This window comes from Monopterus albus, unplaced genomic scaffold (genome assembly GCF_001952655.1).
Source record: "Monopterus albus unplaced genomic scaffold, M_albus_1.0 scaffold18.1, whole genome shotgun sequence".
NCBI classification, from domain to species: Eukaryota; Metazoa; Chordata; class Actinopteri; order Synbranchiformes; family Synbranchidae; genus Monopterus; species Monopterus albus.
Genome location: NW_018127898.1, coordinates 3368007 through 3384159, shown reverse-complemented (window position 1 = coordinate 3384159; position 16153 = coordinate 3368007). Strand labels below are relative to the sequence as shown.

The window sequence follows — 16153 nt, the reverse complement described above, 5'->3', positions numbered from 1 at the left end:
GTGTGTGTGTGTGTGTGTGTGTGTGTGTGTGTGTGTGTGTGAGCGTGTGTGGCCTCCCACAGAGTGTTCGCCACAGTGTGGCGGTCCCATTTCCATAGATGATAGACTTCAGAAGAGCAGCGCTGGGGCTGGTTGAGAGAAAAATGCAGACAAACACACACCCAAGCAGTCTGGTGCTGTCCATGTGCCATAGCAGACAAGGGCATTTCTGGCACATATATTGTTTTTGTGTCTCTGCGCTACCTGGTGACTAGCAGTCAGCAGCCTCAGTCTGAACATTAGGAGCTGGAATCAAATGAACTAGCAAAACACATGACCAGGAAAGTATTCCAGAGAGTCTATGGCTCTACAATATATTCACCAAATTACTAGTGTGGCAAAAACTGCCACACTATTAATTAACTGTGACACCTCATTCTATAATAATCACATAACAGGACACCTTAACAGTAGTTCAGGTCAACCGCATATTTCTAAAAACTGCGTGTGGAAATATCAAACTGTACGTAACCATAGCAACAGCACTTAACTCTCATTCTGCATTGCCAGTAAAAATTACTAGTGAAACTTACCCAAGCATGGATAGTGGACTCGGCAGAGTATTTTCATCCAATTATGCTAACAACAATAATTTTACCAATCACCACTTGACAACCAAAAACTCACACCCACTTCTGTCTCAAGCTCTTCGTTTCCATTCTTGACACAACTATTTCTGTCAATTTTTATATGAATAACTGAGACCAATACAATAAATGCCTTCCAGGAGAGACCGTCTAAAAATGTGCGCCATTATCCCCATGTTTAGAAAATATCATGTCTCACCCCTCTCTACAGTGGGCAGCTTTTCACTTCGCCTTCTAGTGTGTCCATGTGGACTCTCGACACCTTTGATTTTTGACATACATAAACCCTAATCAAACATTAGCATAACAGCTGAAACCTGTTCTAATATCAATGTAGGCACACAATCATACAACAGATGGTGAATCAGGCTCATCACTAGAGATGGACCCAACTAATAAACTGCTTTATGGGAGCTAAGGTTGAGCCACATGCTCCATTTGTGCTATCAGACCCAGAACATTCCTGCAGTTACAAAACTATTTCACAGATAAAAAAGGGCAAATAATTTACCAGCATAGTGTAATTAATGATGTATTTTATAGACAAACAAATTATAATGGATCCCAATACATTTGATTATCTATACTTAGCTGAAATGTGTTTGCTGTGATTGTATTATGAGTTGCCAGATGCACTAGTGTGGCAACGCTTCATGCTTGATTTAGAGTTGAAACCTCAGTGGTCTAACACACACACACACACAGAGAGAGAGGAAGAGAGTGTGTGTCTGTTTGTGTGAAAGTGAAACAAACAAAAAAAAAAAAAAACAGATGGAGAATATTGTCTGTGTGTGTGTGTGTATTACATACATACATACATACATACATACATACGGCAAGATGAGACGCTACCTCACATGATGATAAATGCTCTCTTGGAAATCAATTATGTAAATACTGAATTATGCAAACGGCACATTTGAATAAATCTGTGTGTTTGGGGAGAAACGATTTTGGTGTGGTTTTCTACTTGGAGTCAGGAAAGCAGAGAGAAACGAGGAAAGATAGCTAAAATGAGGATTAGGCTGGAGAATGTCCCTTGCCAATACAGTTTGTGCTGTCAAGCTCCTGATTTGGCCTTTTAGTTAGAAAGAAAGAGGAAAATCAGAAGATAAGAGCTAAATCAGTGACAGCTTTCTTCCTGTCACATCTCTATTGGAATACGTATGGTGCGCACAGTTATCATGTGTGCCAGTAATAAATGCCACTGGTGCAAGCTGAGTGCATTCACTCCAGCTCTCATTTGGTCAAGGCTGATGCTTGGCTAAAACTCCAGTGTTTGTGTAGATTTGCCCTCCAAGGCAAACTGAACGTGCACACACACACACACACATCCTTTTTTTTTGTAACTTAGCAGGTCTTTATACTGACTTCCATTAACTTACCTTAACCATAAACACTACTTGCCTAACATCTAACCCTTACATAAACCTAACCCTAAACTTACTCTGACCCTAAACCAAGTTGTCTCTCTAAAATTCAACAACTTACTCTGTGGGGACGAGGAAGGTGTCTGCACAATGTTAGTGGGTCCCCGGTTTTGGATACCAAAAGTATCGAAAATATGCACACCACGCAATGGAATTCCTCTATAGCATTTTACTATATCATTTATAAATAAGAATAACAGAAACAGAATAAATTTAGATTTTCATAGGCAGGAGGATGTCAGTATATGGGTGCAAGGAAAAGCTGTTATCCTTTATCAATTCCTTTATTCACTTAACAACCAAAAACAGCAGCCTGTCCCGTATAACTGGCACACTGTTTATATCTTAGAGAGAAATCTGTGTTCACCATTTATTATCTAGTATTTTCTGTTAACCACTTTCTGTGTAGGCCCCACGCTGACATACATACCATCAGTGGGTGTAAATCCACCGTCTGTCACCGTCCCGTTTCCCAACATTGTTTTGCATCGAATTTCCCAATGACCATTTATTAAATCGGCTCCCAGACCTGGAGCCACCAGGCTACCCTACCTTCACTACTTTTTCTGACATATTGTGCTACAGGTATAAAATGGCACATATCAAATGATGGATACCTACCTCCGCAAAAAATCTTCTGTAAACTGTTCAAATTCTAAATTCATTGTTTATATGCAAAATGAACAAACAACAACAACAAGAAAACCCTGAAAAGCCCAAGGCACCCCAAGTGGTAACTTCAGCTTTTTTAGTATATGGGTAGTAAATGCAGTATGCACAGGACGTGCTGAAGGCAGGGAGTATGCATGGGCATTCCTTTCAGTCCAGTCCAACATATTGTTTTGCAGCAGTAGTAAACGATGTCAGCAGCAAGTGAATCAGAGCTTGTGCAACTACATCAAGTCCCAAGGGGCGGACAACACCTCCTGCACTACTTAAAGAAACTACAATTTATTACAGTAATCAAGTGATGTTGTACCCCGTGTAAGGTTGTAGGGGCTTCATCTCGATCACAGGCAGTTAGTTACACCAGCAGAGGCTTTTCCTGGTCTCTGCATCAGTGTCAGAGGGTTATTAACACGTGCACTCCAAATGCACAGCTTTGACAGCAGTACGGATACATATGCATGAATCCTCACACTAACACCTGTGGGTGTGACACACCTGCATGCGCCTACAAAAACACACAAGCTCACACTTAAACATGCAATAGAAATACAGTAAAAACACCAGAGGCATGAATTGGTTAGTTTAGCTGTTTGCTCATTAAATGTGTGTTCTCGCCACAGAGGCGGGGAGGTTAAATGAATTAACACTTCATCATCAGCCTCCTTTCCCACCACAGACTGTCACAGAGAGAGACAGAAAAAAGACAGACACTAAGAAGAGGATGGAGAAAGAGATGCTATCTGAACAAGAGGAACAACTGTCATTTAGAACAAAACGAGGTGCACAGAGTTTAAATTTTGCTTGAAATCTTTACAATGACAATACATTTTACCACCAAATTTCTAACAAATAATATCCAGAAAGAATTCAGGGATTGTATGTGGATGTTCTGCTGCAATAAAACAACTTTCACCAACCAATGCGCTAAACATTTACTGTCTCGATCAGCACATTACACAAGTTGAATCAATACAATATTAGGTATATGTAGAGCAGGCAGAAAACACCATGGTCTCATTAATTCTTACTTCTGAGGGGGGTTTTCCCACACATGCACCAACACTGAGCAACAGTAAAATGTGTTTTAAAAAAAATTCAATGTTTCACAGGTTGAATGACTGTAAACATGCTTTGTTTATAAATGAATGTCACTTGGAAAATATGAGTTGCATAAATAATTCCACATGTAAAAAACTGATTAAATGTTTGAAACGTATAATTCTAAAATAAACAGCTGCACAAATCAGATTCTGTGACACAGGACCTACCATCTGTCTACTGCCTTTATTACTGACAACAATGAACGCAATGTAAGCAGACTGGCAGTTTACTTAGAAAACATGAAAAACCGTTGATTCAATTTGGTCGTTTCTACATAAATCACTATTCTGTTTTTTGAGAACAAGCATTACTTTTCCTCTGAATAATAAGTCTTGTCCAGCTGTCTCATTACATCATGAGTGCTCTCTGAGGGGGAGGCATTCTACTCCTACACATCTGTTCTTTGAACCAATACGACTTGTGCTAGGCAGTCCTCTCTTCGCTCTGCGCTGATCAAAATCTCCTTACCCAGTGAGCACCCTGCTTGTCAGCAGTTGCTGTTGCTTGAGACAATAGGGGAGCACTGTATGTACGTGTGTGTATGAGTGCGTGTAAGCATGCACATAGGACTTAGCTGCTTTAACATGCAGAAAAGATGTAACATCTGTGATTACACTGGCTGATAAAAAGTGGCTTAGACCTGTCTTGTTTCCTCTCCTCTGGATATTATACCCCAGTTTCTTCTCACTCGCTTTCCCGTTGGCACCCTCTGTCTCTGACTAACAAGCAGAGCTGGCTTTCTAGCTGGCTGGTGGTCAGACAACTGAAGCCATTACTTACTATATGATCAGGGTGACTTAAATGTTTTTTTTTTTCTGTGGTGTTTTTTTCCCCCAACTAATATCTTGTATGTGTGCATGCCCAACTGCAATCAATAAATACTGGATAGTAAATAGACATTAAATGGATATACAATGTTAAAAGGTGTCCATCTTACTGTTGTATTGCAAGAGCCACATCTGTATTTCATGGTAATCTGCTCAACAATTACATACTATCATTGTGTCACAGTTCCTATTTTAGATATATATTTTCATTTTGGGTCATGAAAAAAAAACATTATTTTAGGATTAGCTGAATGCAGCTGAACCAACACGTCCATCTGCTGCTAGAAAGCAAACAGTCAAAGCAGCTGTAATGATCTGAATTGACAGACTGTTGTAAGCGGAGGCTAGTTCAGTGAGGAGGGATGAAATGGTGAGGTAATAACATTGCATTTGCATTCAAATTGTATATTTAATGTGTGATGAGGTCTTTAAACATGCCCCAGTTTAAATAATATCTAGCAATGCCCGCACCGTATGCAGAAAAAGGAAACAAAAACATAACGGTTAAAGAAATCAATTACAGTAAGAGAATGTGCTGAAACAACAATACACAGTTCTATAGCAAATTCACTGATCATAGACAAATGACTTAGACAGCAGGGGGCCTGCTGGTTAGCGAGAATGTCTTGTAACTGAAAGGCTGCATAATCAGTGCTAAACACAACATTCGCATCCTTGTCAAGTGTCATATCCTAGTGTTTCTATGCAACAGGGCGACACTGCTAACATGTGACATCATCCACTGTGGTCTGACTTTAATGAATGCTGGGCTTTTCATCCTGGGTTTCATCATCTTTCTTTTGGACAGTGTCAAGTGCTTCTCATACACAAGCACACACATGCATGCACACACAAAATAACAGAGACTGGGGGGTTGAAAAGAGAAACAGAAGAAGATGAGAGACAGAGGTGGAATAAATACTAGGAGAACATGTTGCCCAGGAGCATTTTGCTGTGCAGAGCGCACAATCATCCTGCTCCGTAATCTCCTGGCAAAGCAAACATGCTTCAACGGTGCCATCTAGTGACTATTTATAGGGTTACATCATGTTTTTTTCTCGCTCCACCAGCCATTTTTTATCCAAAGACTTGACATACATCACACAAAGTGCAGCCACAGGTGATATGTGGTAAAAACAAATCTTGAGAAGTTAGAGCAGGGTGTGTCTGACCATCTCTAACCAAATGAAGTTTTATCATCCTGCTTCATATTCCAACTAAATGTGTACAGCCTGACACTGATTTACCAACTAGGCCTACCTGCTTGGCTGTTTCGACAGTCTGTCTAGGGTGTTAAAGTAAAGAGGAGGTGTGAGAAAGCAGAGAGAATAAATGGGCGCATCACTTCTTATCACACATTTCAGCTCAAACCCTATACCACCACAAAATTCTCACATTAAAATCTGATTATTCACAGTTAAATAAAGGATGTCAATGTCTGTTTACAAAAATTCTTCACAAACTGCACTTACATAGCTTTTTATGACTGAATTTTAGCACAACAGTTTTGGCTTTTTGCTTAATTTTCATTGTGTAAAACTGATGATGGAAAAAGTGGAAGGCGGGGTCAACTTGATGCATTTTACAAAACTGATTTGAATTAAAACTCTACCCCTGGTATTGCTGTCCATCGCCATTCTTATTTGAGACCACAGATAAAAGCTAGCTTTTAGTATACTGTCCTACAAGCAAATCAACTGACAGGTTACAAACATTCACCACAACCCCCACACAGGTAGTGAAGCCGATTCTTCTCACCTACCTAAGAAGCTTTTGAAATTCAATAGCTTAAAGCAGATGCTTGTTATTGTCTGTGTGTGTGTGTGTGTGTGTGTGTGTGAGGAGCTCTGCACTGAATGCCTGTGCATACTAATAGCATTTTATTTGCAGCACGAATGACACCTCTGAGGCAGAAAGAATAGTTGGGGGAAGAAAATAAACACAGGAAGTGCTAATGAAAGAAAGGAGAGGAGAACAGACTAGGTGTTAATCTAACTTGTTGTCTCTACCGTGTCTTCACTCAAGATGTAACTGTTAAGGTCTAAATATAGTCTCAGAACAAGGCAGGATGACATGTCACAGAGGACCAGCTGTATACAGTACATTTTTTAAGAGCACCTTTGTAGGTGGGGTGAGAAGTTGGATGTCATAGTGAGAGAGAAAACTATGGCAATTATGAAGCAGAAGAAGTAGCCGGCACAAAAAAATGCAATAAACAAGTTACAGAAAAAAAGGCACTGTCTTAAAACATGTCTTCAGGGGTAGCAATTGTGTAGGGACACACCGATCAGCCATAATATTACGACCACTGACAGTTGAAGCGAATAACACCGACTATCTCATTACAGTGGCACCTGTCAGTGTGTGGGGTATATTAGGCAGCAAGTGAACATTCAGTCCTCAAAGTTGTGTTATAAGCAGGAAGAACAGGTAAGCATAAGGATCTGAGTGACTTTGACAAGGGCCAAACTGTGATGAGTGGGTCAGAGCTTCTCCCAGCCTGCAGGTCTTGTTGGGTGTTCCTGTCTGCAGTGGTCAGTACCTACCAACAGTGTCTAAGGAAGGACAAACAGTGAACCAGCAATAGGGTCATGGACACCCAAGGCTCACTGATGATGAGGTTGAACTACTGCAGATTAAACCTTTAACTTTCATTAATCCTTCTCAAAAGATTCCATTTTGTCTGGACATTTGTTAAAATAGGTGAAAATGAGAAATACTGTACACTGGTCTCTATGAAGAGAAACATTCAGCGGAGTGTGGAGGCTGTTAAATTTGTCTAAAAAGTGATCTTTAACTTGTCCTCAACCACAGTTTTCACTCCTTTTACATATGTTTTTCACTGAATGGTCGACACATTTGTGCTCTTTCTGACAACAGAACTACTGAAGCAAAACTGTGGAAGCAAATGAATTCACAGAAGATTCACAGTGAGCTGCAGAGTGACAAGATAGGCAGGCGGTCATAATGTTATGGCTGACCAGTGTAGTTGGCTACTATTAGCACTAATCACACATGGTAACACTGTGCAGAGCTTTATTCTGATGTCAGCTGCATTTATCTCTTAACTTCACTATCAACTTTACTGTAAATACAGAAGCAACTGGTGTGAATTAGCAACAAACATGGACCATGTAGCAGATAAGAATGAAATAAATACATAGAAAAGAATTTGAAAAACATTTTGAGGTCTACATTATAATCCACACTTGCCCAGTTCATGTGGAACATCACAAAAGGAGCTTTTCTCCAGTTCTCCAAACAGCACCTCTGTGAAAGTTATGGTACAGACTGGCACTTAGTGCTAGGCTTCACTGAGCTACAGGGGGACAAGGTATTCATACAATACATGAAAAAATATCCAAGGAAGAAATTAAAGTCATGTTGTAATACTGTAAAGTCTAGAGCATACTGTGTAAAGTGTCTTGAGATGATTTTTGTGTTGTGATTTGGTGCTATACAAATAAAACTAAAAAGTAACTTTGTACCAAATAAAAGCTTAAAAATATATAAAAGTTCCTAAAAAGAGAGAATCAAGTACTGACCAAATTGTGAGTGAACCTTGCAAGCAGATACCCCCCAACAACACACACACACACATTCCTCTGGTGTAAACCGAAACAGAGCCAGTTTAATGCACAGGAATGCACATGCACTGATACATACACACACACACACACACACACACACACACACACAATAGTCCCAGAGATGGCAACTGGCACTGAGACAGGAGGAAATAGCTAATGCGGGCGTTTGTGACAGGCCGCCTGAGGCAGTGTGGGGAGCAGCTCAGTTCTCTGTCAGTTGCTGCGCCCACACTTCCCTCACCTCTACCCCCTCCACACTGCTGCAAAGCCAGGAGCACACATGGAGTAAAGGAAACAGGGCACTCGCTATACATCATTGTGTACTCTGATAGTGTCACAGCAGTGAGTGTGTGTGTGAGAATGTATATGTGTGTGTGTGTTTTGGAAATAAGGCAGGCCCCAAACTACTCAAAATGGAGTGTTTTAAGATAAAACAAGGAAAGACTGGGGAGTGGAGAGACCTTTTCTTCAGGCCTCCAGCTGTGTTGTTGCCAGTGGATACAAGGTCAATGGAAATCACAAAGAAGAGATGGAAGCCCACCTGCTAAGCAGAGAGATTTGATAATGCTCAAAAGCTAAGAACTATAAATACATATATATGTGTATCTCAAAACCATCTTTAATTTTAATCTTAAGATTGAATTCAGCTAGGTTTCAACTCCTTTGTCAAGAATGTTTAAAAGAGCATTTTACACAGGGGAGAAATCAAGCTGGGGATCTGGCCAATAGTATGGCCTCACCTGGTATTAAGACAGCTGCACAAAAGTGAAAGTCGGAGGTGAGACCGAACCAGGACAGATGAGGAGGAAAAGAAGGGAAGGAAGGAGCGGTGCCACAAAGTTATATGCTCTCTGGACTACTCGCACATGGTATGCACCACTCCTTAAATTCTATCACCTGAAACCATCAAAAACCTCCCCAGTCTTGACACTTAAAGCTACAATCCCTGTGTTCTAGATGTTAAGCTAGCTCTAGACAGAACTCTCTCTGCTCCTCCCACCCCCGTTTCCCTGCTCTGTTATGCTCCCTCTAGTCCTTCACCTACATCCTCGTCATATACTCTGATAACGCAGGAACTGGGGGCTTGCTAGCCTGTGCATATATCTTCCAACAGCTAATTATAGTTAGAAGCACATTTGAGTATACATTGCCAGTGGTGAGCTCCCACCCCTGACTTTGGCCTTCTCTGACTGGTTAAAAAGGCGAAGCTCAATCAAAACCTTTAGAAAGAAGTCTCTGCACTGCTGCCAGACTGTTCAATGAGTCTAGATCGCAGGAGCCTTTGACAGCACTTCTCCACAGTAAGATATGTTTCAGAGCATATTTCAAATTAAAATATTAGAAAATAAATGTTACATGCATATTCTTATAAAACACATACACTACATTCACACATATTATACAAGCGTACGCTGGCACGTGTCCAGCTTTTGAGTCAAGCTTTGCAAAACAGCCATTTCTCCATTTTTCATCAAAATCCTAAAGAAACTCAAATGCTATCACCTCTTTCACCACGGCACAGTCCAATGAATGTGACAGGAGTGTGAGTCAACAAGAACATTTCAAATGAGAAAGCAGAGCTTTCACAGATATATATACAATCACTACAGTAACTATATTCACATGCATACAAGCAAGGTTAATCAGATTACAAAATAAACCCAGTTACTTATATAGGTTAACATTCATAGACAACCACATTGTTCATGTTCCTGTTTTCATCCAATATTGAATGCTGTGATTTTTAATGTAACTTGTAGAAATAGATTATCATACTTGTTCCCCAACAAGCATCATCAGTGATTTCCCTACTTTAACAAAGCCGATGTACATCACATATATGTTGTTCACACACCGTTCACATATTCATTCAAATGCAGACACTAATATGATCAAGAACAGTAACAATGGAGAATTCTAATTTACTGAATAAAAACAGTTTCATTGGCATTTTTTCTTGGATGTACAGGTATTGACAATTTGATATATTAACACTGGAAATAAAGGGAAAAGGCTGAGGCTATGCTACCTAAATGATATGAACATAATGCGATCACTGAAAAGCTCAACAATGTGATATTAATAACAATGACTTTGCCTCAAATGTTTAATCACCTGCTTTTACAAAAACGTGTTTGGTTTATGCTCTGCAAACAGAAACCAGCGATAAAATGTTCATTCCAGTAACTCAACTCACTAGTTCAATGGCACCTCTGGACTGTGGAAAGTCTCAACAGTAGAGGGAGCTGTTAACTAATCCAAAGGTTTGTGGAAGAAAAGAAATCTACTAGTCCTGTTAAATGTGTCTGCAGGGTGGGCAAAAATATCATTTCACAATGTTTTTCAGGCAGGCATGACCCACTATCTTATCATAGTTCCTTTTAATGTTAGTTTTTAAGACTATTTTGCAAGTGACTAACTAGTACAATCAAATTTATTTCTGTAATTAAAATAATAACCCTTACAAGGTAACAAAACCTAAAATAAATAAAGAATAACAGATCATTCAGTAGTATGACTAGAACATAAATCAGGTATTGTTGTTGAGAACTACAGCAGCAGAATGTCTGTGCTGGAAAATATCTGTGGCTGGTATCTCATAGAGTGGATCAACTATTTTGAAACCCCAATTTTTCCACACCATATTCTTGGCCAGGTAAAATGTCACTGCACTGTTTACCTCTTTCTGGTTGCTCACTTGTCCTGCCATATTGAGTGCCTTTCTCAAATACTATTGTTGTTTGTTTTGGCCGTGTATCTTTTAACTGACAAATGAGTATTACTCACCAGTATCCTAGCCTTTTCTTGCTCTTCATGGACCTTCCCCGTCTTGATGATGAGAGCAGGGGTCAGCTCATCCAGGCCTGTGGTTACTGCAGTCTCTCCTTTCCTCTTAGCCAATCTGGCCAACTGATCCTGCACCAGGGCTTGCTGGCTAAGCTGAAGCAGAATATGGGGTCAGAGATGCTGGTTTCTGAAGAGCAACACCAATAACTGTATTTTAAATTAAGCCTCCAAAAGCTAATTTGACCAAAAAACAAGACAGATGTATGCAAAAGATTTAGCCACCTGTAACATATAATATAATTAATCCAATATCAAGAAATAGGCCATAAAAACTACCCTAGACTTGCACATAATTTCATGTTTATCACCTTCACAAAAGCATTACATATTTATTCAAAGGCAGCAGTACTGGGTTGCTTGATATACATCTGCTGCAGGACCTACACAACCTGTATACTTGGCCCAAAGATTTAAACCAGCATATTGTCGGTCACAGGCCTAATTTTCTAACTTGTAAAATACAGTCAATAAGGACTGGTGACATTACACAGATATGGAACAAATACATTCATCAAAATCTAACAATATACTGTACAGCACATCTAACAAATGTCCAAGAAACAGCATTACACAGAGTTGGTCAGTGCTATTACCACCATGTTAATCTGCAGAAGCTGAAAACAGTTTATGAGCATAGCAACATGTCTGTTGTACTAACAGAGTACAAGCTGTGGTAACAAGTCACCTAGCATGTGACTGTTTCCCAAAAACACTGCAGATTAGCATCAAGTGTCTGCTATTTTATGCATCTGTTACCTCCACTGGCTATGAGCTGACTGTGTCAACACAGAAGGTGCAACTTAAACACAGTATATAAGAATATACGATATGCAGTCTACCTATCTGAAACTACAATAATTTACTGGCAACTCAGGAAGATGCCAAATTCTAACTGAACCAACATTAACCAGTGTTTGGAAAGGTACCAATTACTTCACACTGTAAGAAGGTGAACTACAGCAAAGCTAAAGGGAGAAATCTAGTTTACTTAGAAAAAGCAGCTCAAAAGAAGGCCAAAAGAAATGTTATTGTTTTGTTGTAAAATAAATCAGAATGTTGTATAATCTCACTTCAGCTAAAATAGTAAATAAAAAAAATTTACTTTCACCTTTTTAGACCCTTAGATCAATTTGAGCACTCACCCAAAAAATTGGCCTGTTGTCTCATCAGTTTTGTAAAATCTGACTTTACAATCTTAACATCTAAACAGTCTTCAGCTTGTGCCTTTTCAGACTTTATGAACAGCTTGAACACTGGTCTAAATAATGGGCCCATATTTTTACTTGTTACAGCAAAATCTCTTGTTCATATGATACATGGGCAGGCATTTGGTTTGACACGGAAATGCCCTTACCAACGCTGATAACCATTCACCTGCAGCATCCCAAAATAAAAATAAACTAGTCTGTTCCTTTTATGGCCAAAAATAGTTTATAGTTTGCAGTATACAAAAAAAAATGACAAAAATGTAATTAAACTACTTGAATCACTATACAAATATGAAGCTGAACTACCAGCAATCTACAGCAAATAGTAATTAAACTACTAGTTTAATGCCATGTAGTTCATTACTCCCCAACACTATTATAATACTGTAAATGACAATGGCAAATTATGGCACCAAATATGGCTAGATACCAACAAAGAAGGACAAAGCTTGACATTATGAGCACCTACTCTTTGCGCAGTTCTTCCTGTATTTCTGCAGTGGAGGACCTTGTTGGTTTTGAACCTGTAAATCAAATGGGATAAGTATCACTGTACTGTTAGCAATTACAATATGGATCAGTTTCCAGAACAATTAAAATGGTACATGAAGGGATAAAGCGGAGCTAATCTCCTTGAAATTGGGCAGGACATCTCTCTTAGAAAATTATTAATTTAAGCTGACAAAAATAAAAGCATCCCCATTTTAATCCATTGTCTCCAATGTTTACCCAATTATCAAGCAATAGCTTAAAAAACTTTATATTAATATATCATCAAAACTACACATTTTGCAAAAACATATATTTGAGCAACACAGTCAGGCAGCTCCAAACATAAACTCATTGGGATCATCACTGTATTCTGTCCTTTCTAAAATGAATCAGAATCAGAAAAGTCACAGCAGTAGAAGTGACCATTATTCAGATACTGTTCTCATCAGTCAGTGTATGTGGGCATGTTTCTAGTCACAGTGAGCCTCCCAGTGGGAACTCTGTGAGAAAGGAAATGTTTTTATCCCAGTTTCCACCAAAGGAACTTTCACAGAGAAAAAAAAAGGAACCTTTTGCAGAGTTTAGTTCCTCTACATGTCTTTTCACCAGAGGAACCAGGGTCTAAGTTTAGTTCCAGGGATTAGTTCTACCCCCAGAAAAGTCCCTGGTCAAGCAGTAGCGGTACTTTCTGAAGGTCCCAGATTTATCAGGGCAAGGAAGGCCTGCAGTGCTGGATGTCACTGATAGGTCAAATATTGCACATAATTTTTACATTCTTAAAACCTTAGCTAAATGGTTTAATCTTCCTGGGGCTTTGGCCCTGCTGTAGAAATCTAAATCACAGTGCACTCAAGGGACTTTGACCCCAAAGTAAGTTTTTGGAGTTTAGTTTCTGGGAATGAACAGTATCACAAACTTTCCCAGTGGAAACGCACCTTTTGACTGAAATGTACTTGTACTTGTACCTGGTGTCAAAGAAGGAGGCGGCTTGGTGTTTTCAGGCCCTTGAGATTCCCTCATTCGCCGGAGCACATCCCCTGAGAGCTGAATAGGAAAGTGGGAACAAACACATGCACATAAAGACACGCATACAGACAAGTAACAAATGAATGGAAGCCCCAACATAAAGTATCCCAGTAAGGTGCTGGGCCACCATGTGTCACCATAACAGCTTCAGAGCACTTTGGCATTGATTCTACAAGTCTCTGCAATCTACTGGAGGGATGAATACCTCTCTTCCCTCATTAGGTGTTTTGATGATGGTGGCATAGGGCGCTGTGCAACAAGTGTCATTAAGATAGTCACTGACTTGCCCAGTAGCTCAAGATGAGCTGCTGTACAGCTGTGCTTGACCTCTCCGACCTTCCTGAACACCAGGGCAAAGAGTGGCTATCTGCCTAAGGTTAACTTACATGTATCCACACATGAACACTTCTCCTTTGGTGCAGTGTGCATGGTCACAGATGGGATACACTATATTTAAATGCACTCTACTAACTTTACAGTACCATAACTCCCTTACGGGTTGGTAGCATAAGTTATGTTATTTGCGTTAAGTGGAAAATTTCAACCTCATAACAAAGATGCACCGCCTTATAACTACGTAAAAGTCCGCTGTAGTGCTATTTCATGACTAGCTTCACGTTCACCCAGCTATTTTAAGGGTAGCCTGCTACTTAATGCTAACCTTAGACGGCGGGTAAAGCTAACTGGGCATAACGGGTTCATGTGAGGACACGGGACCCGTCTGCGTTTCAGCACACCTGAACTAACTTTGTTAGCTTTCGTCGTTATGACTAGCTAATACAATATTTCCAACCGTGGCTCTGAATGCATTCTTTTAAACAATAATGCTATGTTTTATGCACCTTAACTCCTTCAATTACTGTGACCTTCTCGTCTTCGTCCAGTCCAAATGACACTTTCCTGACCGTGCTTCCATTTCCTCCCATTTTTGCTAGCTGTTAGCTCCAACTGATTAGACAAACAATAAAAACCCGGTCTTGTGTTATGACAGGGATTCATAGATTAAACTCTGGCTGCAGTCGCCGCCACAGCGACCGGTTGTCGAAATACGCCAATAAAGGTCATCCTGGCACTGCAGTACCCTACAAGCTTATTGGTTCAACGGTTCGTAATGATTCACGGTTGTTCATGTTAGTGCAGAAAGGGCAGATGGGAATTGTAGTTAAACTACTGCCCGACTCATGTGACGTCTGACTTCAGAAGCTTTTTAAGGCACATGCAGCACAAAGAAACAATAATCGTGGATATATGGGACACAGTCGTGTCATCAACACATGAGAAAATGTATATATATTTTCCAGGTGAAACCACAGGGTCCTACCCTAAATTTCACTAACCTAACCTAACCTACCTAAACAAGCCATGATGTCATACCCACCCCCAACACAAAGAAATCAGAGTCCATGGTTTATTCTGTCATTGATATGGACTGGGCTGAATACAATCAATGCACTTAAAAAGGTAATTTACACATCATTTGCAAAATGATTTAACCCCCACAAATATCTGGTATATGAAGAGATCCATAACAATGCACCTGGTGAACTCACATCATGAAATAGGAAAATAACTTCTCAATTCTTATTCTTGCTGTAACTTTTGACAGTATTTGCCAAATACCTTAATCAATGAATATCATCAATTTCTTGGAAATACATCACTTGTTTACTCTGTTGTTGCTTCATAATGGTGAAAAGATAAATGCAACCATATATTTTCTGCATACAGGTCACCACTATCTATGAATACTGCCATCTTAAATACAGTGCATATAGCATTTTCAAACATATACACAAACACATCAAACATACAACATTTTCAAGAGAAAACATCCGCCATATTTCCGTGGTGGGTATAAGTAAATGCGATGTGAGATGGTTTCTAAAGACTCAAGTATGATGTTATTACAATACCAAGTATGACATGTATTCCATGAGTTAAACCAAGAAGCAAACAACTCACACCTATAACCAAAATGAACTTTTTTTTTGTTGCAACAGCACAATAGTTTTAGCCTTGACAGTTTTAAAATAATCATTTTTTTCAAATAGTTTTCCAAACCCTGAAGGAATTAGAAGGTATTTGTGCAATGAAACTTTATCGGTAACACAATATGATCAATTTCACCACTTGTGAATAACAAACACAGGAGGGGGAAAAAAAGACTGCAGCAAGAAAATAAAAACCAATTTTTGAAGCTGAAACTCTTTGCAGCAAGCAAAGCTGAAATACTGAGAAGAAATGAGAGCATGTCTGAATTAGAATACACACACATTTGTTGTTCAAATCACACACACAAACAATTCTTTAATGACTGTAAAGCCAACAAAAGTGCAT

At 39.5% G+C, this 16153-nt stretch overlaps 1 protein-coding gene across 1 annotated transcript in view; it reads right to left on the bottom strand.

Annotated features, from left to right (window-relative positions):
* The window catches only part of chchd6b (coiled-coil-helix-coiled-coil-helix domain containing 6b), a 56044-nt gene extending 41109 nt beyond the window's left edge, over nucleotides 1-14935 (bottom strand). The window contains exons 1-4 of the mRNA XM_020593245.1: nucleotides 14659-14935; nucleotides 13756-13834; nucleotides 12768-12822; nucleotides 11031-11178 (exon numbers count right to left, since the gene is read on the bottom strand). Of these exons, the coding sequence (XP_020448901.1) occupies nucleotides 11031-11178; nucleotides 12768-12822; nucleotides 13756-13834; nucleotides 14659-14742 (366 nt within the window). The 5' untranslated portion in view covers nucleotides 14743-14935. The remainder of the gene's footprint in view (nucleotides 1-11030; nucleotides 11179-12767; nucleotides 12823-13755; nucleotides 13835-14658) is intronic.
* Nucleotides 14936-16153: the final 1218 nt, after the last annotated feature.